We start from the raw sequence: 25,726 nt of genomic DNA on the forward strand, positions 1-25,726 counted from the left end.
ATATCCCAGCTCAACCGGAGCTCTCGGTGCGCAATGGAAATATTATATCCCAGCTTTGTGTTTAATAAAAAGGAAAAAGAAAAAGACGTTTCACGGCTGTTTGTAGTTGCAAGGTTGAGAAGGAAGGGAATAAACGCTGTGTTGTTGATTTCTCTCTCTCTCTCTCTGTCTCTCCCCCCCGGCCAATCTTCTCCTTTTCCTCAATTCTCTTCATGTATTTTTATTGCAGAGCCCATCCACTCCTCCGCTGGCTGGGTGACGTCGGCCTCCCATCGACTGGAGGGGGTGGGACGGGGTGGGAGTCACGTCAAACAAACGCCACACAAAGTATTTATACCCCCAACCTGTGGAATAGAAAAATGTGTATGAATGGAGGAGCTGGACTCATATCTCTATGGTCATGTGTGTAATAGAAGGTAATTCAACTTCAATCATGTTTTGTGTGTGTGTGTGTGTGTGTGTGTGTGTGTGTGTGTGTGTGTGTTTTGGCTTTGTGGGATGAAGTAGTAAAGTAAATATAATGGGTCTTTTGTGTGTGTATGTGTGTGTGGGGGTGTGTGATTTCTGCAGATATGACTCATTTTTGTGATTCCATGGTAGTCACAAATGATCTTGGCTTTTGAACTTTTACTTTTAGTCTTTTAAACCCAATAACTGGATTTGTAGTTACTGCATGGACTGAATCCAACATTAAAAAATAAATAAATAAAATGAAAGCATTAAATCCATCCTTCTTGTACATCTTGGTAGAAGAACAACTATAGGAGAAAAAAAACACCCCTAAATCTTATTTAAATGTATTTCAACATGTAAATTCATACTGTATTTGTGTGTTGTGTTCAGCAAATCAACTATAATCTATGTTTCTGTCAGTCCCAATCCTTGTGAGCGGTGTTTCATGTTGCAGCTTGGATAATTTGGGGATGGACCTAAAGTATACAGAGTTACTTGTTTCTCTGATCATAAAACTTGATCAAATCTCGAATGTAGTGGATTTGATTGAGTATACAGTTTAAATATGTCCTGATAAGTTAATGTATGTTGGAGGCTATATCATGTATTGTTCTATTATGATCATCCCCATTGTTCTTGCCTGTGCCATGGTTTGAATGAGCTTGAATACCAAGCAACATATTGAATTTCTCATTTGTATCCCACTCAGATTAAAGTCCAGAGCTGTAGTATGAACGCTGACCTGCTTTATAGGTCAGTTTTGGTTTGAAGGCCTTTTGTGTTCAAGGCCTGCTTGAAAACTTGCCAGCTTTGCTTCTCAGTGTGTCACATGCAGGATTTCACCTGTAGTACAGATTCAATATACTTTGTTTCTTATTTGGGGAAATAGAAGCATAATGGAAGTCAAATTTACAGATTGACATTTGCAGAGCAAAGTTCAGGACTTTTTAACTGAATCATAATAGATCCACAGTAGTATAGCATACTTACAGCAGTGTATGACACACATCTAGAGCCAGTATGGTGTGTATATTGCGACAGTATGGGGTGAGGTAAATGGATCTTGCCAGATCAAGTCACAGATAGGGATTGTAATAAAGTGAGAGCTGCTTTTATTTTGTACATGGGCAGGCACGTGTAAGAAAAACTTTGTGTTACGTACAAAATATAGACTCAAACTCAAACCATTTGGTGCAAATAAAGTTAGAATTGAGGTCGTCTCACAAAGGTATTGAACAGTGTTGATTGTAACCTAACTAAGTGGCCTATTTAGACCGTTTAAATGGGAACATCCCAGTGACTCAGTGCTTAATTGCATGTAATGCATTTGTTTCAAATCTAGCTCATGAAATCAAAGCCGTTCTTATCTTTACTGACTTTATCTACCAAGCAGGCAAAGAATCCCAGCAACAGTGACAAAGCAAATGCCATGAAAAGATAAGTTGTAAAATGGTTTCTTTAGAATGAATGTTAGATGTCCAGGGACCTGACTGATTTGTCCCAGATTTCCACCGTGGGGAACCATTCAACCTGTGCCTGTAATGAAGGTCAACAAACCAGCTCTCTAGAGGAACACCCAGCCACAGGCCAGTAACATTTTAACCTGTCATGTGTTGTTCAGCATTGTTTAAAGTTGAGTTTCTCCTTTATACAATTGAAACTATGAAAACATGCAAGTTCTATTTTTTTTTATTTTTTTCTTGCCTGAGCGTCATGTGTCTCCAGTCCAATGTATTATGCACATACTGTATAATCTTTACTTAAAGGTTTACATTTTAACCAAAGAAAAGATCATATGAAACTTTCTCGAAACTTTCTATGATGTTGGACAGTGTGAGGATAAAAGTAAGATCACTCAGGCATTGGTGATATCTGCAAAGAAACATGTGAGCTTTTGGTTCTTCACCTGACACTGTTAATGTCTTTGTGGACTGATTAGTAGCTTAGAAACTGATCTGGATAACAGCTTATGGATGTTGAAAAAAAATGTCCATAGCTACATTAGACCAGGCCTATTGAATACTGGTAGTGTCTAGAAAGGTGTAGACGAGGCTGGATTACAAACTGTGCAAATCGGGCAACTGCTACAGGTCCCCCGCAAGTTACTGTGATAACAGGTCATATATTTATTACTTTTATGGGAATATTCATTATTAAAACACAATATCAGATGGCGAGGGTAGTACCTGAAGGTGTGTTGCTTCTTCCCTGATCTTTATGTCTCTCTCTCTTAATTATTTCAGCTGATTTTGTGTTCATATGGTGTATATTTGTGAATTTGTGTTTAATTACTAAAATACTAGAGATAATGCACATAGAGTGGAAGAGGGTTAGGAAGGTCAGCAGCTTTTTTTTGCCTTTTTAGATATGCTAGTGGAAGAAAAATATATATTTTAAATTTAATAATATAAAAACAAACAAAAAACAAACAAACAATGAATTGAAACGTACACGGCCAGAAATGGGACAATAAATCCATAATAGTACACAAGACTTTTATTCTGAAAGAATAAAACCCCTCTCGCATACTTCCTGCCCCGTGTCACGTGACCTCGCCCTCGCCTAGATACGAGAAAGCGTCGCTCCGCGGTCGCTACGGAGAGAGGGATGGGTCCGTGTAGTTAAAAGACACTTCTGTGCACTTTCCCACACAGCTAGGACACTTTACAGTCATGGCAGGGGACGGGAGACGCTTCTCGGTCGTTTTGACAACGACTCAAGCGAGTTTTGACGTTTGTGCGGCCACGTTTTGGCGCCACTAGTGCATTGATCCACCTTGGCATGACAGATAAAGATTGGTTAGCATGCCAGCGAGCTAGCCACACTACCTCAGCATCACACGGCGACCACATCTGCTAGTGACAGGTAAGAGGAAATCTTGTTTTTTTTAGGGTCTGTGTGACATTTTACATCGTTAGTGAACTTACGGTGTAAATCCCCCCCGTTTCTGTTGCGTAATGACTGACGGCACAGTTCATAGCAGGTGTTTTCGAGGAGTGACTAATTCCTTGTGACAGTAATGATGCGGCTCTAATAGGATTTGAGCCCATCTCCTTCCTGTCGATTGTTTGAGAAGTACGCCGGGATAACGAGGGAGGAGTTTAGCTGTGTGTGTGTGTGTGTGTGTGTGTGTGTGTGTGTGTGTGTGTGTGTGTGTGTGTGGTTTAATCTCACCTTGTAGACTGGTCTGTCTTACCCCTTATCCAAGGTGAGAGGCTGTATATTGAAGTTGACATGTGTGATATGTTGATGTAGGTAAGTATAACCGTGTGCTTTTTACAATGATGCATCTGCAGCATGAAACACTTCAGTTTCCTAAGTTTCAGTCTGAAATATTTGGGATTTCAGCCAGTGACCTGAGTGTGTTTAATGCAAACGATATACAGCACTGGTTCTCAAATTGTGGTACTAGTACCACTGGTGGTACGCAACCTCCTTGTGGTGGTACTTGAAGATCTCTGGAATAAATTCCTTTAAAAACTACTACTCCTACTATGCTGTAGTGTAATTTAAGCCTGATAGACAGTCACTGTCATGTAGGTAGAGCATGCATACATCTGTGATTAGTTATGAGATAAAATGAGTGCTGCAATTGTGGCTCCAGACAGAGAAGTGCAGATCAGAGCAACACTTTTCCACCAAATCAGCTCTGGTTCTGTTCAAGATTCGACAACAGTCAACAATAATCTCTAAAAAAAAAAAAAAAAGTTTTTAAGATTGTCTTTTTGCTCCATATTTTCAAATGTTTGTAGGTTTTACTGTGAAAAACTGCCAAACCATGACAGTAAAAGACGAAATGAAATATGCCATTAAGTATTATGGTATTGTAAAAGACGAAATGAAATATGCCATTAAGTATTATGGTATTTTAGTGCCTTTTAATATAAAATTCTCCTGTATGAATTCCCTTAAAATGACGTATAAATAAAGGTTTCTACAGTGTAGACAATGTCTAGTGTAGAATAAACCTGCCTTCTATGTGAACGGTCTGGAGCCAAACAGGGTCGACTGTATTTTACGGTGGTACTTGAAGAGCTGAATAATTTCTGAGCTGGTACAGGGGCATTTTTAAAAAGGTTGAGAAACACTGATATAGAGAACACCCAGTGTATTTCTGCTTTTTTTTTTTTTTTTTTTTTTTTTTTTTGCTGAATGTGATTATTGCAATCGACTTGATCAATTGCCCTTCATCATCACCACTCACTGAAGGGAAAGGAGTGATGTTGACGGATGCAACCATGATTTTCGCCCAAAGTTTGATACCAATTCATTGTGTGTGTCAGTGTGGCTGCAGGTTCCTACCAGTCATGGGCAAACTACAGAGCAAGTTTCGCAAGAGGTCTGAGCTCTACAGGTGAGAGAAGTGCACTACTCAGACAGTTTGTGAGTCAATGTGTATACTCCTGGAACAGTAACAATTTATTTATATTATCTTTGGAGTTTACTTCAATTTTGCTTAGAGTAGCAAACTTCAGTACGATGAAGATACATGACTGCAGTACATATAGTGTGGTATTAGTATATTTAGCATGGTGTATATATACACCTTCATGGGAAATGACATCAACAGATGTGGTGACAGCCATTTCTCGTTTATTGTTTTCATCTTAATAATGTGCAGAATAGCAGTGCAGTTTATATTTAATATAGGATTTAGAGATAGATTGGAGATAGATTAGAATTAGAGATATTTGATATCTTTAATTAGAGATAGAGATCGACATGGACTAAAATCACTTACCTCACCTCACGTTAATGTTAATGAGTATATTAATTTATAGCAAGCTGTCCAGTAAAATGATATTTAGGTGTTTCTTTCATCTATCTGACACTATGTTTACATTCTGAGTACTGAAATGAAAGTAGTGTGTGAATGTATTTGTAAGTTGTTGTTGTTTTTCTTTTGTGTTCAGGGCATCTCAGGGGGAGAAGGCAGATAATACTTTTGACAGTCAGGTGGTGCAGTATGAACCTGCTCATCAGGGGTCCATCAACACTGTCACGTGTCTCAGCCCAGAACTGTGTGTTTCTGGTGGGAGTGACCAGGTAAATTATTCTATGTACTAGCAGCAGATTACGTCAAAATAATAGAAATTTATATTTAGAGATATATTTGGAGAAGTTCACATGATAAATTAACCAGTGTAAAAAAGAGAAAAAGTCATTATTATTATTATTATTATTATTATTATTATTATTATTATTATTATATAAGTTAAACAATTTACATCTTTATTTAGATGCTACAGAAAGTCTGATGGGTTGTGCAAGACACGATAATCCCTGAATGACTGAAATAAGAATTAGACATTCGGTGGAAAATCCTCATGTAGTACTTACTTTCTGTGTGTGTCTGTATTATGCATGTGTGTGTCCACCCATGTAGGCTGTGGTGGTGTATGACTGGGAACAAGGCCGGATGTGTCAGTCCTTCCAGGGTCACAACCGAGAGGTTACCAAGGTAACGTCAATACTGTGTGTGTGCGCAAAGTGATAAAGCTGTGACGTTGTTCAGAGCTGTTGTATATTTCATATACGCCTCCTCTTAATTCTTGCTACATGTCAGACGGTGTGTTATCCAGGCAGCACATGGATCTTCAGCGCCTCACGGGACAAGACTGTTTTGATGTGGGACCTGAACCAGGGAGATGAACCTATTCAGGAATTTTGTGGGCATGAGTTGGTGGTCAATGGATTAGCTATCAGTCCTGGTACACAGACACACAGACACACACACACACACATACAGTATCTCCACTCATGAGTACACATTATACTGTCTGTTATCTATTATCGTACCAACTGTTTTCTGTTATATCTCTCTGCTGATCTTATTTGTCCCAAAACATGGCTCACTATCAAAAACAATTCATAGTTCTACACTTTCTTGATACTGTATATTGTAGTTGGTACGGGAGCTGATAGCTCTCTGAGGACAGTTTGATGAATACAAAACAAAAAGCACATCTCGTCCTTTTGCAGAGGACGGAAATATCTGCAGACTTGGCTAAATATATCTGTTCCTATTAGCTGCCAGTCATCGCAGCACTAAATATACAAAAGTGATGTAAAAAGGAAACTGTAGGTGTAACTGGATGATAAATACTTAGGCAATGTTTGTATAACCGTTCTCTGTCAGACCTTGTGAGTGTAGAATTTGAAATGTGAGACAAGCTGGACTCTGAGGGCATATCTCCGATCTGATCTTATGTCCTGTTCAGTCAAGATACTGCTAGAGTATATGATGTAATATATCAAACTGTCACCTGTGATGAATGCAAGTGGTGCTAAATATATATTATCAACTTTATTTCATTGAGATATGACATTTTATTTCTCATATTATACCTTTTAGTTACCAGGTAAACCAGTAAATTAGATTTCATTTGGATTGTTCTTTTTGGCAATGGGAATGATTTACTTTTTAAACATTTGAACTAGTCCTGGGGGGCTTTCAATGTAATTTTATACACACTGTCATTTATTTCACAGTATTTGTCTGATCTGAATTGTTTTCATTGTGGTTGGTAGATGGGAGAAAGCTGTGCACCGGTTCTCGTGACAACTGGATGTGCCTGTGGGATATTGAATCTGCAAAATGTGAACAGAGACACAACATTTCTAGAAACCTGGTGAGAATAATACTGTTTGCCTTTTTTGTACACAGAGCCTTGTACAAAGAATTATTTCAAACATAATGGATTGCCTTAGGTGTGTACCTGGATATGTGAGAAAAAGAATCAAATCAATACACCATTCAGTCTTCCCCAGTTCAGCCCTGCAGGCTTTAAACTTTTACACTTTCCACTCGTTTCTCTCCAGGTTACTCATGTGTGTTGGGTGCCAGGCAGCTCCTCTGTAGTCCAGACCTCTGAGGATAAGACAATAAGGTATGGAAAAATTCACTATTCTAACTATATTACTGTGCACTTTGGTAATTTGACACATTTCTACATGCACTTGGATTCGCACAGTGGTTAATTTCTAGATTATGAGTTTCTGGAACACAGTCATAGCGATGAAATAAATGATAAAGATATGTTGACAATTGCAGATTCTTGTTATTCAACACTATAATGCATAATAATAAAACTAGAATAACATTTGGAGCACAGCGTTGCATTGGCATTCATTAGTGTACAACTCAAAACATTGACTACAGTTATCCCAACAAGATCAGCCAAAATTTAGCTGCTCCTACGGTAATCAACTAGAATTCTGGAGGCGGTATCAAGTCTTTGGATTGTTCCTATACTGGTTCATAAAATGGCGTAGCAGTCTCAGCAAGAAAATCATAAATAGTAGATGTATGTCATTTGAGCTAATAAATCAGAAGCTCAACATACAGTAGTTGGTGGAATGAAGTGATTACTCATCTTTTTACTTAACCTAACATCTCTTGAACCCTTGAACCTCTGACATCATCCCATGTAGCCAACTCTTTATTAGGAATAAATCGTGCTGAGCATATTTATTCCAACTCTGTGTTTATAATGAGACACTGGGTAATGCAGTCTATAAAACTTTAATGTTTTATAGACTGTGCTGCTTTTAAACCACACCACTTTATTTTAGTTTTATTCAGCTCTTATTATTGCTCTCTTTGTGCTGCTGTATCAACCAAATTTGCCCTGCAGGGTAACAAAAAAGGTTTATTTTTATAGAGGAGAGGTATTTTCTCCATCTATAAATGTTATCGTCATCAGATAATGGTATAATACTGTAAGCACATGTCTGATTGTTACTCTGATTTGGAGGCTAGATCCTGTTATGTATTTAAGCGGTGTTTCTATTAATGGTATAATCTAAGAGATTTGAACTGTACGTAAATTCTTAGCAGGTACGATACAAAAAATACTGACAAGCACAACAAGGCTGAGCTAATCCAGGATTACAGCCAAAATGGAGGATCAACTGTTAATCTTCATCATATGCTAATATGTCAATATTATCTATAACTATCTAAAATTCTGAGTCTGAGAGTTGTGCTATTCTAAAAACATAGCAACCAGTGTCTTTAATTTTATGTTTTGGATAAACCTGTGTTTTTCAAAGGACGTCATCTTTGCATCTTCAATGTCAGTGTTCTTGCTAGTGTGTGTATTTCTACAGTAATGTTTCCGTGCATTTGTGCAGGGTGTGGGACAGCCGTGCGTGGCAGGTGACAAATACTTTTCCAGCCAAGCAATACATCCAGACCCACTGTGACGTTTCTCCGAATGGAAACTACATGGTATCCAGCAGCAACGGATTTGGAGGCCAGGGCTGTGAAGCTACGGTGAGACCACTGGAGGTGTTTGAGTAGCTGTTGGTATAGGTATAGATGTACTTCATCAAGAGTCAGATATGAAGAAGGTAATCTGGTGCAGGAGCACTTATTTGACTAATTACAGTACCAGTTCTATAGTACAGTCCCATCTAGTAAGAAGGAAAACATTTGTTTAGAATATATGACGCATATCAGTAGGTTTTATTACACTCTCATGTTTAGTTTCCATTGTTTAGATTCAGAATAAGAATGGTCCTTTGTTTTCAGTGGAGTTGTATCTCTGTTATTAGCTCTGGGATCTGCGTCAGCCCGGTTGTAAAGTTGTGGAGTACAGAGGCCATCTACAGACCACAGCCTGCTGTATGTTTCTGCCTGGGCCTCCTGGTGGCACAGCTCGGGTAGCAACATCATCCCATGACAGCTCCGTCAAAATCTGGGATCAGAACACAGCAGGTAACACCCACTCATAGACGTAAACAAATACAAACACACATGTTGGCACATATGCAGAGACTGGTTGGGTCTCTTTAGACTAACTCTCCCTCTGCCATTCTCTGCTCAGTCTGTTTAGCGACATTGTCTCTGGATGGTGCTGGTCCTCTGGTTTCTCTATCACCCAACGACTCCGTCAATCTGCTGTGTGCCAGCTTCAACTCTGGCCTCCACCATATCCAGGTGGGCCAGGGATCACATCAGGCTCAGGGTTCTGGAGCAGGTTCAGGTGGATCAGGCAGCCTGGACATAAAAGTTGTTGCACGCTTCTAAAAGACCCAGAAGAACCTGGTGTGACTCGTAACCCTCACCTGTGAATCAGCGAGCGGTCACTGAATATGGTCATCTTGTCTGTTCATTTTTGTTTTAATTTTTTATAATTGTACATATTTCTAGAGACATTTTTGCTTTACTAGACTGCCATACAGTGAAAAATGACAGAATAGACCTGTGAGAAAAGGAACTGGTGATAATGAGGAGACTGGAGGATGCACCTGGATGCCCATCACTGCTGCTCTTCTGGGAAACCGGTCTGTAAGTCACACTAGCCAGTAAATCATAAGACTATAAAGACCAAACTGTTCCTGTTTGGATTGCTGCCTTCTTGGACCAGGCCAGAATAACTAGGGAGTTTTCTACACTACTACATCTAGGTGGAGTTGATGGGATGCTCCATGTACATGTTGCATTGGTTTTGTTGGATATATGTTTGGAGAACTTCTTAATGTGGCAGGAGTGATGTTAAAATATAAAATATTTGGTTAGGTATTAATTCTGAGTCTCATAGAGGATTTGAAGCCAAATAGAATTTCACTCTATTTAGTATTTTGTTTTTTCTGGATAAGATTTAGAAGGAGCAGTCAGAATTATAGTCATGTTTATAAAACACTTTTCTTCTTTTTAATCACCAAGACAGAGTTATGAGGAACATGTGTATGTTGATACTAATGTGATTAGTTTGTACTGTAGCTTTAACCTGTCGAGTGTTAGACCAAATGAGTAACTGTGACACAAGACTACAAACATGCTTTATTTTTAGGTAGAATTTAATCAGTCAAGGTTTTTACATAGAGATACAGATTGATATTTTTTAACTGAGACAGTTAACAGTTGAACATATAGCTGATGTTTGCTGCCGATATCCAATATATTTAAATTTGAAAATAACTATGCAAAATACCTGAGTACCTTTTTATAATAAAATACTGTTGGAGAAAATGAATAGGAATAAAAAATATTGAAATGTGAAAGTGTTGAAATGTTCTGCAACTTGTCAACATAAAACCAGTTACCATCAAGATACCGTTTTATCAAGAAAAAAAAAAAAAAAAGATGTGGCTAATGTGTTAGAACTACTAATGTAGTTTAGCCAGCACACGCTAATGTTAATATTGTACTTGAGTCGTTAAAGTCTGTGTAAATTCAATTCAGAGATTTCTTTCAAAATACATTAAACATGTTGAAAAATAGTTGCTGAGAACATGCGAAAAGACTTTGAACAATATATTACTGAAATGTGGAGTTAGAGGTTAAAACAGTTTTTCACCAGTTTTCAGTCCAGTATTTTGTGGGCGGTCCTAAAAGGTGGCTCGATGACACACTGAGGCCACCCCTGCACCCCCAGCAGAGAGATAGAGATGAATTCATCTCACTCAGAGTGTTTCAATGTTAGTCATGTCACTTTCTGAATTCGTCTGAAACGTTTAAGTCGCTTCAAAATTGCTGCTGGACTGCTCCTACGAGTGGGTTTGACATCAGTGTCCCCTACAGTCCTGGAGCTGATTTTTGAGCTCACTGAGCTCATTTTTAGCCGATTTCATAAACTTGTCAATATTCAAATTTGGCTGGTTGGTTAATAACACTTTGTTCTTTGGTGTGACAGACTCAGAACACATTTATTCTCTTCCATGCACATCATATTCCTACCTGAACTGGACATGAATTAAACCACTTGTGAAGTCTAAGTTGAACACTGATTACTTTGTCTATGTACTCTCAGGTGATTCCAAATACAGTACCTGTTAAACATGGAGCTGTCACAGGCAGACAAGCCGCAACAATAAAATATTGCAGGTCAATAAAAAAAACAAAAAACTTCTTTTACTGTGATGTGTGGCTTTGTGGTAGGGCGCTAGGAGTCCAAGTTCAATAATGAATTATTTTTATAAAATGTAGGGAACACTACAAGCAGTATGGAACCAAAGGTAATCAGATATGTAATTTGTGACAGTGTATTTGGGTATTTGTTCCTCTACATCACAATTTTTTTGGTTTTGATTTTATCTATTTGTGTATACATTTTGATTAAGCAATAAATGAGACATTTTTAATAAAAATGGAAATTTCATCTCAAATCAGCCTTATATTCGTTTCAATTAATTAATATAACTCCGATATAGCCTACTTGATGAATGGAATGGTGACATATTTTCCAAAATCCTGAATATAACACACGCATTCACGTTTAAGGATATTACATCTGCATGAAATTATAATAAAACAGAGGACAACGTCATACTGTGGTGCTTTAATTTATTCAAATCTGGACCTCATTTTCACTTTTGATACAACACAAGAATCATTTAGCCATCATTTAGCAGGTTTTGTTAAAGACGCACTCACACACAAAGTAGACGACAGCACGCAGAACAGTTTGGTGCTTGCCACATCACGGAAGTACTGAAATATTCCGAATAAAAGAATGGTCTAAAAATATTTCGATGAGATGATACAAAAAAAAAAAAAATTACTCATAATTCAAAAGATACAAATCATTAAAGAAAAGTATACATTATTGGCACAGCATGTTACAAAAAAGCAGGCTACATGGAATATTAGGTACAGTACATTAAATTCATGGAATTACTAGCCATTCAACAGACAAAATAAATATAATCTGAATGTAGCATTCAATCCAGTACTCAGAGATAATAACAGAAAGATTCACTGGCATCTTTAAACATCCAAGTAGTAATGTCAAGTGGTACACGAGTAGGTTTACAGTCCATATTTCAAAGGACGGTTCAAGTCTCCTTTTTGGTGCCTTTAGAGTGTTTTCAAGCTGGTTTTTGTTTCAGACATTTTTGTGAGATGAAAATATGAGTAAAACAGTGAGAAAACTCTAATTTCACTTCTGTTCTTTCTTCTCTAACAGTTTTCATAGTCATAGTAAAAAATACAAGACCTGATAAGTACCCCTCAAAATCCTGACTCTTTTGACACCTTGAAGCATCTACGATACAATACCATGCGTCTGTTTGAATTCCATACAAATAAATCTAACCCTTAAAATAACTTGACTCCAACGTTAGACCACCAGTCTGTTGAAGAACTGGTTAAAACTTTCCTTCAGTGGCATACATTAATTTTACAATTCTATTAACACCTTTATAAATCACACATAGACAAGTCACTGGCTACTGACTGTAACCACACACTTACAACACACCATCATGAAGCCCCTCTTTCAAGTCAGCCTTAATGCAGCCAATTACAGAAGAAAACAATTTTCACTTCTCGCATTTTAAAATTTGCCTAAAATGTCAGAGATTACGGCATAAGACTGAAAGGCTGATGATGGAATGAGAGAGATTCAAAAGGTTTGTGTCTGGTTTGGTCTCAGATTGTAAAACAGCCCACGTAAGTGTGATGATTTGGTCTATACAGTACAGTCATCAGTGCAAATGTCGACTGTATTAGTACAGAAAAAAAAATAAGACTCATAATGAAACAAATCCCAAATCTAATCATTACGTCACATTTCAGAAGTGTTCTCTACCTAAGCAGTCCACAACATGTATATAATTTAACATAACACAGTTTATAGGCATAAAAACATAGCATGCAAGAAAATCCCAGACTGATTTGGCTATATGGGCTACCTTAAGATGGAGGGTTCACTGCAGAGGAAATCTTTTAAAACTGAGAGATTTTCAAACAATAAGACACATTAAGTCAACCTGTATTATTTTTGTTGCATTTTGCTGGGACTAACCCCTGATTCCAAAATTAAGATGTAAGGCAATACTATTGTAATAAGAATATATGTATCCAGAATACATGAAATGGCAACATCTGCACCCTTACTACGCTGAGAAACATTAAGGAGGGGGACCAAAAAAAAAAAGCATCCCAAAAAGCATTTCACACATAGCTGCTGAAGAGTGTCACTGCTGTAAATACTGATCAATTCAACAATTGTGTAACATTACTGACTTGTGTCCTCCTTTACTCAATCTTCCTCACGAGACGCTGAAAGCAACATTTATTTCCCCAAAATATGCACAGCATTAGGGTCATTTGTATAAAAACATGTTTACAGAGTCCAGATTGTAAAAATTGAAATTACAAAAACAAAAACAAAACAAGGAATATGACCAGATGATGAGATAAACATAGAGGCGCATGGCAGGTAAAGTCTCAGCCGGTTAAGACAGCTCACGATGAGAAATATATATTAAAAAAAACATTGGCAGAAATAATACAGATATAAAAAGCCATATCAAACTAACAAACTGGAGTTGGCTACAGTGATGCACACTAAGCATGTGTTTGAAGCACGGTTTCTATTAATCAGGCTGGTTGTAGATCTCTCATTAAGTTACTGGTAAGAGCTGTAATCATACTAACATGAAACAATTTAGAATATTGTCTTTTCCAATGCAGGTGCAGGGTCGAATGAGATTATACAGTACAAGCTTCAAAGCTCAAAGGCACTAGACCTAATTTAATCTGTAATCAAGTTGAGAAGTTGATTTCACACTTTCACTAAAAAAAGAAAAGAAAGAAAAAGAAAGATGTATTAAGATGTACTTTAAGCCAGTGTGATGTGACTTTTCTTGTTATCCACTGTTGTGGATAATTTGTTTGTGCACTCACACATTTAAAAATGCTTCAAGTCCATTAGCTGCAGTTCAAATCCCCACAATAATTCCACACAAGTATCAAAACGATGAATAAAAAGCTCAATTTGGTCTTAGACACATTAATCAAACTTCAATTCCAACATGATGCAAGAACAAACTGTGCGCTTGTTTATCAGTAAGTATTGTACCGTACAGAGATGGAATTCAATCCATATCTGAAAAACTGTGACTCAAAGAGACCAAGACATGATTTTAATATACTTGATATCTCTTTTCCGATTCTATATGTGTGTTGGTTGAGTTCCTGAGATATTGCTGCCTGTCTGCATTTTCTCCTAGTCTGATGGTGACTTTTTAATACAGTGCTTTTCCATTTTACAAGCTTGAAACACACACGCAAACAATAATGCATTCGCGCACACATTGGAGTAGCTCACCCAGATGCATCTGCTCATACACACAAACACAAACACACACAATGAAAAAGAGGTCCTGATGTCAAACTATTGCCACTATGGTACGGTGACTTCCAAGAAACAATCAAGAGCTACATGATTTTAACATTTTGGATGGACAATGGAATAAATAAATCTTACTATGAACAACTATCCAACACCTTGAGGATTTTTACATATTAGAAATACAATGTTTGTAGCTGTCCCCTGCATCAGACACCTAATCCCGCTCCTACTTCAATAGTTTCAAAAAGGGGAGGGAGGGATCATAAGCCCCAGGTTATTCACAAGGATAGAAATAAACAAAGATACATCAAATATGTGTATTTGTTTAACACAAGCATCGACAATGCTTATCCAAACGCCAAAAATTCGAGCCCCAACTTTTCTCAAAAGTAGCCGAGGAGTAGAATTATGCCAACATTTAGAAAACCATGGATGTCTATCCCTCTGACAACAAACCTCGCAAAAAGCCTTGAGACAAAAATAAAGTATAAATTGTTGTTTGGTTGAGTTGCATGAGTGCCAAGTCAACTGTCCACACCTCTGAGGATTTTCAGTTATTCTGTAACTAAAATCAGCTCAAGGAGTTAAAATACTATTTTCAAATACAATAGAGTTTTAAATAGGTAACCCAGTAGTTGTGTTGCTGCAGATGTTTAAAGGAAACAGAATTCTGACGTCAACTGCAGCTGGTTGTACTTTATCCCCTCCCTCCCCCTCATCCTCGCTGCCAACTATTGGTCGCCGGTGCGTTCCAGGCCGTCTATGACACGGCTCAGCCTGATGTTAAGCAGCCGGATCTGAGTGTCCAGGTGGTCGATTTTCTCTTCCAGCGAACCTGCGCCTCCTCCCCGACGCCAGTACGCTCCCACCGGCCCCGTCATGAAGTACACCGCCATGATGAAGCACAGTGGCAGGACAGCCCGCTCAGGGTCACCCTCAAACTTCTGCAGGATGTAGAGGCAGGACAGGGCAAAGAGTGTGACGCGTGCCAGCCAGAAAAAGCGACCGAACACAGCGTGGAGCAGGTAAAAGAAACCCCCGAGGAACATGGAGAGGAACCAGTAGGCCAGGAGAACAGCAGCGACAAGGAGAAGGGCGCGTGCTGGAGAGTTGGTGAGAGATGTGGGGCTGAAGTAGTGGCTGAGGTTTGAAGCTACAGAGAGAGGAGAGAGAAGAAATCCATAAACATACATTCTAAGTGTGAATCTCACATGTCCCTGTTACCCTCTCTTTGTTAGCACAGTCAGGATACATTTTAAAAACTTACAGTCGATGCCCATCACATCCAGCAAATCCGACCAGATCTTCCAGATGGTGTCGAGAAAAGAGTCCACTCCATGGACAAACCGCTCTGTCGTTTTGGAGAAAAACTACAGAACAAAGAGAAAAGTGAGTTTAATTGACACATGTTCATTTCTAGTCTAGATCTACAGTACATACAGAAGAATCATTCAATGGAAACAAATCGATAACAAGAGATAACAAAACGTACGCGGCAGTGTGTCCATGACATCTAAATGAATGAAAATATACAAGGAATATTAAGCTTTAAATTTTATAGCAGTATAAAGTATTTCATTACCAGATTCTGAGAGTGACTCTGTGCTCAGACACAGTATCAATGAAAGGTTTTGTGTCGTTAGGATCCACGTGTCATTTACATTCACGGCTATTAAGCCTGGCTGCGACCCGTGTGTTAAAGTCTACAAAACAGATCTGGAGAAGTAGCATAAACAGCTTCCGATCTTGTGATTTGTAAAAAAAAAAGCAGATGTGTAATTAATGACACTGACAATGCTTCATGTTATTAAGGTGTGCTGTCCCTCTGGGCCTCTCACAACGGTCCTGGAGGTGAACATCAGTTTAAAAAAAGGCAGACTAGGGGGCGTAGTGGGTTAAGCGGCCGCCCCGTGTGTGGAGGCTATAGTCCTTGCTGCAGCCTGCCCGGGTTCGAATCCTGCATCGGACGGCTAATTTACTGCGTGTCACTCCCCCTCTCTCTGCTTCCTGTCTATTTTCTGCTGTCCTATCATTAAAGGCATAAAAATAATCTTTAAAAAAAAAAAAAAAAAAGGCAGACTAGTCTGATAATCCCAAGTCACAAGACCAGGAGTCATGTGGGCTATTGTATGCAACTAATCACCACTGTTTCTATGCCCTTAACTTTCATCAAATGTGGATGCTATCAGTAAAGACACACAGGGCTTTCATTAGACACTGTCAAGGTCTACTACAAGGACTATGTAAATCAGGCCAAAACAGGTAATGCTGTCAGATCACGTGTGCAGCCCAGCATGTCACTTTGGTTTGTCTTTGGCGGCTACAAACAGGAAGCGACATTACATTTTCAAATAGCAGGAAGTGCAGCTGGACCAATGAGAGCATTAAAATAAATAAAAAACTGGTTTCTGAGGAAACACATGAGCTTTCTACAGAGCAGACATGAGGAAGCAGCTGTTATGGCCTGGACCAGTGGGGGCTACCTGCCTGCATGCCATCTGTGCGGTGACATTAGATGCACTTGCTGATGGAGTCAGTACAATGAATGACAATATTGTATATTTTTTTTAAAGAGCCACAGCGTGAAAACATGCCTCTCGTCCTCTGACAGCTTCCACAGATAAAACAATGTGATAAAGGCTCATTTTTTTTCAAAATGGCATCCGTGAAACTGTTTTCCAGGCCCGGGCGCGCTTGTTTCCTGTTCGCCCTTCTTCTACCCGACCACAAACCCGCCTTTTGCTGCTAAGCTTCCACAAAAAAACAAGTTATCCTGATAATACCACATCCTCCACACTGACCTTGTATAACCCTCTGATGTTGTCCTCTCCAAAGACGCTGCTCAGGGTCTGGTAGATGCCATTAGCTGCCCGTCGGAAGCTGTTCTGGTTGCTGGTCCTGCTCCTGGCCGCTTCGGTACGGTACAGCACAGACGCGGAAAGCACCAAGAAAATCACGAAAAACCTGATTCCCTTCATGGCACCAAAGTCCCAAAAGATGTCGAGCAGAAATATGTATCAAAAAACGGTGTAATAAAACGAGCAGATAGCTGCCTGGAAGCGACACCTTGCTGGGGGGTTGACAGACTGGCTGTGATGGTGGTAAGGCGTGTTGCCTTCAATGCGGCTCGTAAACTCCTCGCTCCTTCCGCGCCCTTGAATTGGCTTCTCGCGCTTTTTGGACAGGAGGTGAGAAAAGCTTAAAGGTTAATCGATATTTGTTGTTTAATCTTATCTGGAACACCCAACTGAAGCATCATAACATGACATCAGTACGTTTTTTTATTTGCCTTATGACATCTGCTGTTGTATCTCTCGATTACAACATTTACTATGACAGTAAAGGCATCACTTGCCTTCTTTTGAATTTGAGGCAGAAGACGCTGATCTGAGGCTCGCTGCTGCCCTCGAGCGGTGAAGTAGTTTCATTGGCCTTCCCAGTTTTTCTCCAAAATATATAAATAAAATTTAGCAGTAACTGTAGTTAATAAACCTCAGGTCTAAGTGATCAACTTTTTATAGAAACAAAACTAATCCCTGCAATGATTGTGTCTATTTCTCTTTTTGTTGTGTTGGCTTAAACTACTTATCATTCATTTTTAATGTAAATATCTGCTGTTTGTATGTTGTTAATAAGTAAAGAGAATACTGATTACATATTCACAAGAAAATTAGCTCATTTCATGCAGAAATGTTTACATGGCATGTTTTTTTTCCAGCATGGTATGGGAATATCATCATCATAACAAATACATTTTGTACTATAATATGGTCATCATCTTAATGATGCTTTCAGACGTAGTATTATTTTCACCTATGCATCTTTCAGTAAATGTCTCACTGACTTTGTATAGAAGCGAGGAAAGTATTGGGTGAGAAACTGTAGTGTGAGTTTGAGGACATGATTTCACTTTGAGCTTATGGTTGACTGATTAATATTTGAGTCCACTGCATGTCTCATTACTACTGTTGTTGCTCTGTAATTGGATGTCCTTGTGTCTGTCTGCCTCTTGGGGATTAATAGCAGTTTTCAAATAAAATACCACTGTCTGGACCAAACCTCTTGTTTATGGGACATGAGAGGAATTTCAAATAAAGATGCAGTTCACTGCTGTTCCAGAGGAGCACTTGTTACTTGGATGGCTTTCCCCTGAGTTCTCATTATCCAAATCTTGACTACATTGTGCTGCAGACTAATGGTGCAGGAGGAAGTAGGTCAAGACTGCAAATAATGACAACAGCAGTGGTGACAAGAGTGGTGCAATAAAGGCCAGATGCAGGAAGCAGCGGGCTGTGTGTTTCTGAAATTTGCTTAATCACAAGAACACGAGTCTTCATTAGTTCTTCTCTTTAAATGAACACTAAATGGCCCACTTTACAGAGAGACAAATGGTTAAATGGTTGGAGTCACCCACTAGATGGTAGGATTGGGCTATGGATGCACCTTTTAGAACATGATCCACTAAAATATGCATGAGAATAATGTACTGTAGTTTGAATATAAGACATTTTGCAGTGGGTGAAAGTTAATCCGAGGGTGATTTCACACATATGCAAGCAAATCTCATACTGGCAATAATGTCAACTTTATTTTTTTACAGTTAAAAATATGATACAGGTGGTAGGAAATAGCAACTGTGCAGCTTAGTCCTTGTTTCCTTGTTTCTGCAACGATATGTGGTATCCAGGCAACGACGCGCGTAACGTAACGCAGACATGACAACAGATCTACTGTAAACAGAGCGGTGAAGGAATGCGTTAACACCGCGCGTAATAAAGTAAGAGTCATATCTGGGACGACTCCAGGTGTCTGTAGACTACTGTAACGTTACAAATGAGGTAGAGTCAAGCTTGTTAAAAAAAATGTACGACCGAGCTCAAAGAGTGACCATCAAAGTAACAAGCGGGACTTCACCCATAGTGGGCCCCGGATCATATGATGTCTCCATGTGCAATTATACAATAGCAGGTAAGAATGAATAATAATAATAATTATTATTATTATTGGTGTCACACTTTACTTTTCATAAACCCACCTTTTTCTGTAGGCTTATAGTGATGGAGTCAAAATTTAATCTATTTTTTTTCAAATATTTGAAAGATGACACAACATTCAAGCTTCATAACATAATATGCAACATGCATTAGTAACTCAGTACATTAGCTGTGTGATATATAGGCTAATTTATCTGTATTTGTACTGCAGATGGTCATGCTCCATTCCTGTCCTTGAGCAAAAGGCCGTCAATATTCAATGTGTCCAGTCAGAGTCTACCAGCACCTGGACAGTATGACTCCTCCCCTGTCAAGGTATTGTAAGTCAGAGACAGTTATTTACATACAATTAAGTCAAAGCCAAGGGTGTACCTGACAGACATATACTGGGTTGAGAGGTTGAATGTCTTACTAAAATGCCAGGCCCATGAAAGCAGCAGATCTGGCTGAAGAAGGCTTTGTCTAGTATGTAGAAATGTACGGTAGAAATTAAAATATACTTGTGTTTATATCAGCATATTTTCCAAAGAATGATGGTAGGTATCCACGAGTTCACTCGTAACACAGAAAAAGAGAACAACGGAGGAGAGGCGAAATGTTTCGTGGTAACACTGTTTACCACTAATTTATCAGGTCAGCAGCTCTTGAATTGATTTTCTTCCCTGTTGAAACATATACCACTATTCATTTAAGAAGGAATGAAGTGCAGCTTCTAATACCAGACGAGAAAAATAAACTGTTGAGGACATCTCCTCCTCTCTGTGTGTGTTTATTTGTTTCTCTGTTGTATCTGTGTCTCTTCAGCTCAACATCCATGGAGGCTGCAGTCTCCAGAACCGCTCCAAGCGTTTTGATGATGTAAAATCGAAGGTACCAGGCCCCGGGGCCTACAATGTGCTGCCTGCTTTAGGAAACACGCTGAGGGCCGCCACGGCTGATGCAGGACAAGCTGAGAAGCTTGGCAAGAAAATGGTAGGCATATGAGTGAAGTTATGAGGACAAAGTTAATGAGCAGTCAAGCTATAGAAAATCATTTATTATTGATTTTCTCCTTCCAGCCTATTATATCATATAAACATCACAGTATGTCCTATATATGAAGAATATATGTGACCTGGTCAGGATCCACCATGGTTTAAAAAGTTATCTAATACCTATAAAAAAGATAGATGTCAAGGTTTTTTTTAAATTATTTTTTTCCTTTTGTACTCGGAACAATCTAATGCTTTTGTATTATCAGCCTCATGTCAAACATGTTAAAAGTATTCATCTGTGCTGGTGAGAGGTCGCCCTTATCTAACCAGGGACGAGTCTCATGTTCTACACACACATAGTTAATAACTCTTATTTTCACACATTCAATAATAATACAGTGGCATTTAAAACTCTCCCAGCTCTACAGAGATAAGACAAAAGATAAAAGATAAAAGATAAGAATAGCAGCAACTCCTCCAAACGTGGAGACTGCCAATTCATGCAGGCAGTACCTTGCCAGTACCTTATCCCAGCTATGTTTGGAATTGCTGCCATCTGCAGATCGCTCAACACCAATCTATGAGAATTAGAAGCTGCTATTTAAAAAAAACAAACTTTGAGAGAAGCAGTATTTCTAGACTAGTTTCTCACCTCTCCATTGTGCTTATAAAAGAAGCACACCATCTGCTGTATCTGCTCTAATATTTGAAATCTTATTACATTCAGTAAGGGCACTTGGGAACATGGAGGAGAAAACAAATGAAACATAGTATATGACATATTTTATCATTCTGTCACATCTATCAGTGTAAAGGCAGTCATTTATAACATGCAGCAGAGACTCAGTAACAAGTGTTATGGATAAACTGCTGAAAGCAAAGGTCAATGGTGAGGTCAGGAGGGAAGAAAGTGTTCAGGAGCCTTTGATGTCTTATGCTGTAATATTTTTTGAAGCTTGGCCAAGGAGAATTAGAGACACTGTCAAAGTACATCAGAAGTGCCTGAGTCGGTCTCACATTCTGCCCAACTCATGCTGGTAGTCGGACTTCAAAACCCTACAGATAACACCACAAATACTACATGCCCAGAATTAGCCAAAGAGAATGTATTTACCCATGGAGGTGTTATTTTTATATCTGGAGACACAGATGTCTGTTTATGCAGATTGGAACGTCAACCGCAAGCTATCTATTATGTCTAGGAAGGCAGCGATAGGTCTCTTCAACCCTGGCCACCACAGTGTTGAGATAGACTGGCACCTACTGTTCCCAATCAAAGCCAAACAATTAATGCTGCCGAGGACGTCAACGTGACCTCGTGTAACCTAAGAATAGAAAATTCCATAGACTGAGAGACTCTTGTAAGGACCTGTAACTTGATTTTAACTGTTCAAGTGACAGTTACCTATGTGTTGAATATTTCTTTGTGCCACTGAAAAAGTATAATAAAAGTCCTACTAGGTTGAACATGCTGTTTTTAAGTAGCTGTCACAGTGGCAGAATCAGACATTATTCTGTCCAGGGACAGTTCTAACACAGCCCGAAGACAACACTGTGTTCATTTAAACGGGGTCCTGTGTGTCCTGGAGAACCTTGACTAATTTTCCAGTCATGCACAACACATGAAAATGAGAAAAAGGGTAAAATCTCCTGGAAAATAATATAAAAACTCTCTTATTGTCCTTTAGCTGAGATTGAACTACGAGACTGTCTATCAGCGCTCATCAAAACCTTTGTAGTGGTAGCTCACAAAGGTTTTGATAAACCTTGTTTAAGACTCTACTTACAATTACTAGTAAAGGGGCTAACGTCTGATGTGAGTGGTAAAACTGAAAAAAGTCAGTGGCCAACTCATACTTTGAAGTGTACATTTAGGTGTGCAAAGACAGGTTCTGAATTAATAATAACAAAATTGAATTTACTTGCCAAACATAGAGCAAGGGCTTTCCAAAAGAACATAACAGAGTTGTTTTGAGCTACTGTAGAAATATGGCAGTTCAACATATCGAACTCTGTGGGAAAGGAACCAGGGAGTCTGTAGATATAAAAGGCATATTGTAAAAAAACAAAAACAAACAAAGAATATTCAAAGAATATTATTTTCAGGTGTTCATACAGTAAAGACAGTAATATGACATAGTAGTGAAAGTAGAGACATTAAAATATCAAAAAAATTGCATCTATACTGAAATATGGTGCATACACTCTGTCATACTGTACCAGCTTGATCGTTACTGAGAATATCTTGGAAAATGATCTGTAGAAAGGAGTGGGGTTTTACCTCTGTTCTTCGTAAGGCAGATGAAACCTTGCTCACCCTTTTTTGTGTTTTGTGTCCAGAAACAATGATGAATAGCAATGATAAAGCACTGACAGTTTTATCATTGCTATTCATCAAACTAAACAAATAGAAGAGCCTGTAGCTTTGTAAATCTACATTTGGTGCAGCGAACCGTCCCTCCTGTTTGCTTTGAAAGATGATGTCTCGGGTGGTTTGACAATTTAAAACAAGGCACTTACAAAGCAAGCAAGTTTTATTATTTAGTGCTAAATTCCTCGTATGATATCTGAACTCTGTAGAAAAGATGTTACATTTTGGATGATGTGGCTTGTCCTGTCACCCTCTTCAGCTTCATCAGCGCTGATACTATAGTAGTGAAACACAATAAGTTCAGTGAACTGAGATGATATTATTGTACACTTTCCATTCACCTGCTGTGATCAGTTTATGCCCAGAATAGTTAAGCTTTAAAGTTAACACTGAGATCAGGGCTTTTATCTGATCTAGACTGATACCAGTGATTAACTCACTTCATACAGCGAACGGAGCATTTGAAACTGAAATTTGAACCAGATCTGATCAAGAGATTATGCTCACACTCTCTTACTTCTATGCTACTTGTGATTATCTAAAGAGCACACACACACACTTACTTACTTCCAGCTACAGAAAGTTTTCATGCATTTTGACTGAGATAGCCTGTTCCTTCAGGAGACATTGTTCCTATTTCTACACTCCTACTTGTGTCTTTCCGTCTTTTCTCCTCCTTTTCCTCCATTGTTTCTTATCTTCTACCCCTCGCTCCTTCTCTCTTCTCTGTTCCTCCCTCAGGTTCACACCATATTGGCCCCAGGCAGTGCTCAGCTACTTTGTAAGCTATGGCACTTTCCATCGCAAAACATGACTTCTCTCCTCCCCTCTTCCTGTCTTTCTCTCTGCCCCGTGGCTGCAGGCTAAAAGTCTCTGGGTGGTTCGTCAGTCAGATATCCCATCCATCCCGTCCCCAGGCCAGGCCTTTGGCTACGAGGAGGACACACTGGGTGTGCTCAGCAAACAGCAGCCCCCTCCCAAGGACACAACCCTGGGGCCAGCTTACTACAACCCACTGCTGGTAAGGACGGCTACACACATGCACACTCATGTTGAAGTTTGAATGTACATCCGTCAGAGAATGTGAAGTGTTCATTTGTGCACGCGTGTGCGCTTTCATTAGTCTGTACGAGTGTGTGTTAGAGTATACTTACTCTGCCCGGGAGGCGAGGTCCATTAGTGTTAGGCAGATCTAATGCACTGCTGAACCTCCACCCCACCCCCATTCAGTTGGCCCAAAACCCATTTCCATAGCTAATGAATGCAGCTCCACTTTAAAAAAGCCACAGCGCACCAATGCTCATCCATTTTACATGCCAACAAAGAGAGCCATTAGTAATTATTCTCCAAGCTATATTACAATATTCACTTAAAATAATGCACACGCCTGCTGGTCTGGCTCTCAATTAAGTCATTTTTCATCTGTTAATGACCAGAGGAAGTCAACTGCGTCCTTGAGTGTTGGCCGAGGTTGTGTCAACACACCGGTGCAGGCACAGAGGCGCGCTGTGATTTAGGGCTATCAGCGGTGCATCCATCCACGGCTCTTTTTTCCCCCCCGTCTAGACTTCTGTTGCCTTTCATTTGAAAGTTCAACCTCCGTTTGTATGTGTCTTCCTCCCTCGGTCTCTCCGTCTGACACGCTCATTTCTTTAAACTCAAACACTTCCCCCGCCCCGTGCACTGACTGAGTTCAAAAGTTCGGAGAAGCGGAATTAAGTGGTTGTCTGAGGACGTAACTTCAAAGTGGCTGGGGCAGCCTTTGAATGATAAGAACGTTAGACATCAAGAAGAAATCAAAAAGAGCAAGTTATGAAGAAAAAACAAAAAAACATTTTAATCAGTTTTGTCCACTGACCCTACACATATAGTTCATGGCTGTATTGATAAAACAATTACTTTACTGCATCGACTGACACTTCAAACTTAGTACACAGAATTAGAGACAGACTAACATGCTGGAATAGTAAGTAGTTGCTGGCAGATACTGGGTTATCACAGATATATTGGTACAGGCACATATGATGGCTGAAATGTAAAAAAAAAAGTGTGAGTGCAACAATATCACAACAAGATTTGTTGTTAACACAGACTGTGTAGTGTTAGATTAGGCAGATTAAATTAGCATAACACAACTGGCCAGACTGTGATATGGAAGCCAGACTGTGTCAGCAAAAAATGAGGCCAGAGCGCCCAAATCAGTTTAGAAAGGGAACAACTGAAAGGTAAAGATTGTAGAACTTTCTGTGTTCATGACAGGTCATACAAGTGGGGGCGTAGCACACCACACCAAAATCTGTTGTAGGAATTTACACACACATCCATCCATCCATTATCTGTAACCGCTTATCTTCATCAGGGTCACGGTGGGGCTGGCGCCAGCTGAGTTTGGGCGAGAGGTGGTACATCCCTGACAAGTCTCCATCTTATCAAACAAGTAGAGACTAACAACCATTAACACTCATATTCACGCCTAAATTAGAGTCACCAATTAACCTGTTAAGTGCATGTCTTTCGACTGTGAGAGGAAGCCGGAGTACCCTGAGAGAACCCACACAGACATGGGGAGAACATGCAAACTCACACACAGAAGCCGAGGTTCAAACCAGGATCCTTCTTGCTGTGAGGCGACAGTGCTAACCACTGCACCATTCTTCCAAATTATGGTCCCTTGTTTAGTGTTTTAATCACTGATAGAGTGCGGCCGCTCTGGCTGCCACCAAGTTGGTACTCATGCTTCTTCTGCCTCCCACCTAATCTTCAAATTGGCAAAGTCCGGACTGGATCATTGGTGGACCTGAAACGGGCCGAATGACACCTGGATGTTCACACAAGTAATCTGTAATG

At 39.3% G+C, this 25,726-nt stretch overlaps 3 protein-coding genes across 7 annotated transcripts in view; 2 read left to right on the forward strand and 1 right to left on the reverse strand.

Annotated features, from left to right (window-relative positions):
- Positions 1-12: 12 nt before the first annotated feature.
- On the forward strand, positions 13-10,515 carry wdr31 (WD repeat domain 31). Of its 2 annotated transcripts, none has more exons than XM_019276020.2 (10): positions 13-416; positions 4,737-4,807; positions 5,367-5,499; positions 5,840-5,914; positions 6,020-6,164; positions 6,985-7,085; positions 7,276-7,343; positions 8,590-8,731; positions 9,013-9,175; positions 9,285-10,515. In XM_019276020.2, exons 2-10 carry the CDS (start codon positions 4,761-4,763, stop codon positions 9,485-9,487), a joined length of 1,077 nt encoding a protein of 358 aa, XP_019131565.1. In that variant the 5' UTR covers positions 13-416; positions 4,737-4,760; the 3' UTR covers positions 9,488-10,515. The 2 variants fall into 2 exon arrangements, with proteins under 2 accessions (XP_019131565.1, XP_010730796.1); XM_010732494.3 differs by lacking the exon at positions 13-416 and adding an exon at positions 2,985-3,318.
- Positions 10,516-11,729: 1,214 nt separating this feature from the next.
- Positions 11,730-17,722, reverse strand: bri3bp (bri3 binding protein). Its single transcript, XM_010732493.3, has 3 exons — positions 17,342-17,722; positions 15,808-15,910; positions 11,730-15,693 (listed from the first exon to the last, which is right to left on the reverse strand). Exons 1-3 carry the CDS (start codon positions 17,516-17,518, stop codon positions 15,272-15,274), a joined length of 702 nt encoding a protein of 233 aa, XP_010730795.1. The 5' UTR covers positions 17,519-17,722; the 3' UTR covers positions 11,730-15,271.
- A 1,511-nt stretch (positions 17,723-19,233) lies between these two features.
- stpg2 (sperm-tail PG-rich repeat containing 2) overlaps positions 19,234-25,726 on the forward strand; it is a 58,128-nt gene continuing 51,635 nt past the window's right edge. For all 4 annotated transcript variants that reach the window (XR_003461636.1, XR_003461633.1, XM_019276015.2 and 1 more), the window contains exons 1-4: positions 19,234-19,508; positions 19,746-19,849; positions 20,339-20,506; positions 23,742-23,900. Coding sequence is in view for 2 of the 4 variants with exons in the window: in XM_019276015.2 (XP_019131560.2) it covers positions 19,403-19,508; positions 19,746-19,849; positions 20,339-20,506; positions 23,742-23,900 (537 nt within the window). In the remaining 2 variants the exon portion in view is untranslated. The remainder of the gene's footprint in view (positions 19,509-19,745; positions 19,850-20,338; positions 20,507-23,741; positions 23,901-25,726) is intronic.

Source organism: Larimichthys crocea, chromosome III, assembly GCF_000972845.2.
Source record: "Larimichthys crocea isolate SSNF chromosome III, L_crocea_2.0, whole genome shotgun sequence".
NCBI classification, from domain to species: domain Eukaryota; kingdom Metazoa; phylum Chordata; class Actinopteri; family Sciaenidae; genus Larimichthys; species Larimichthys crocea.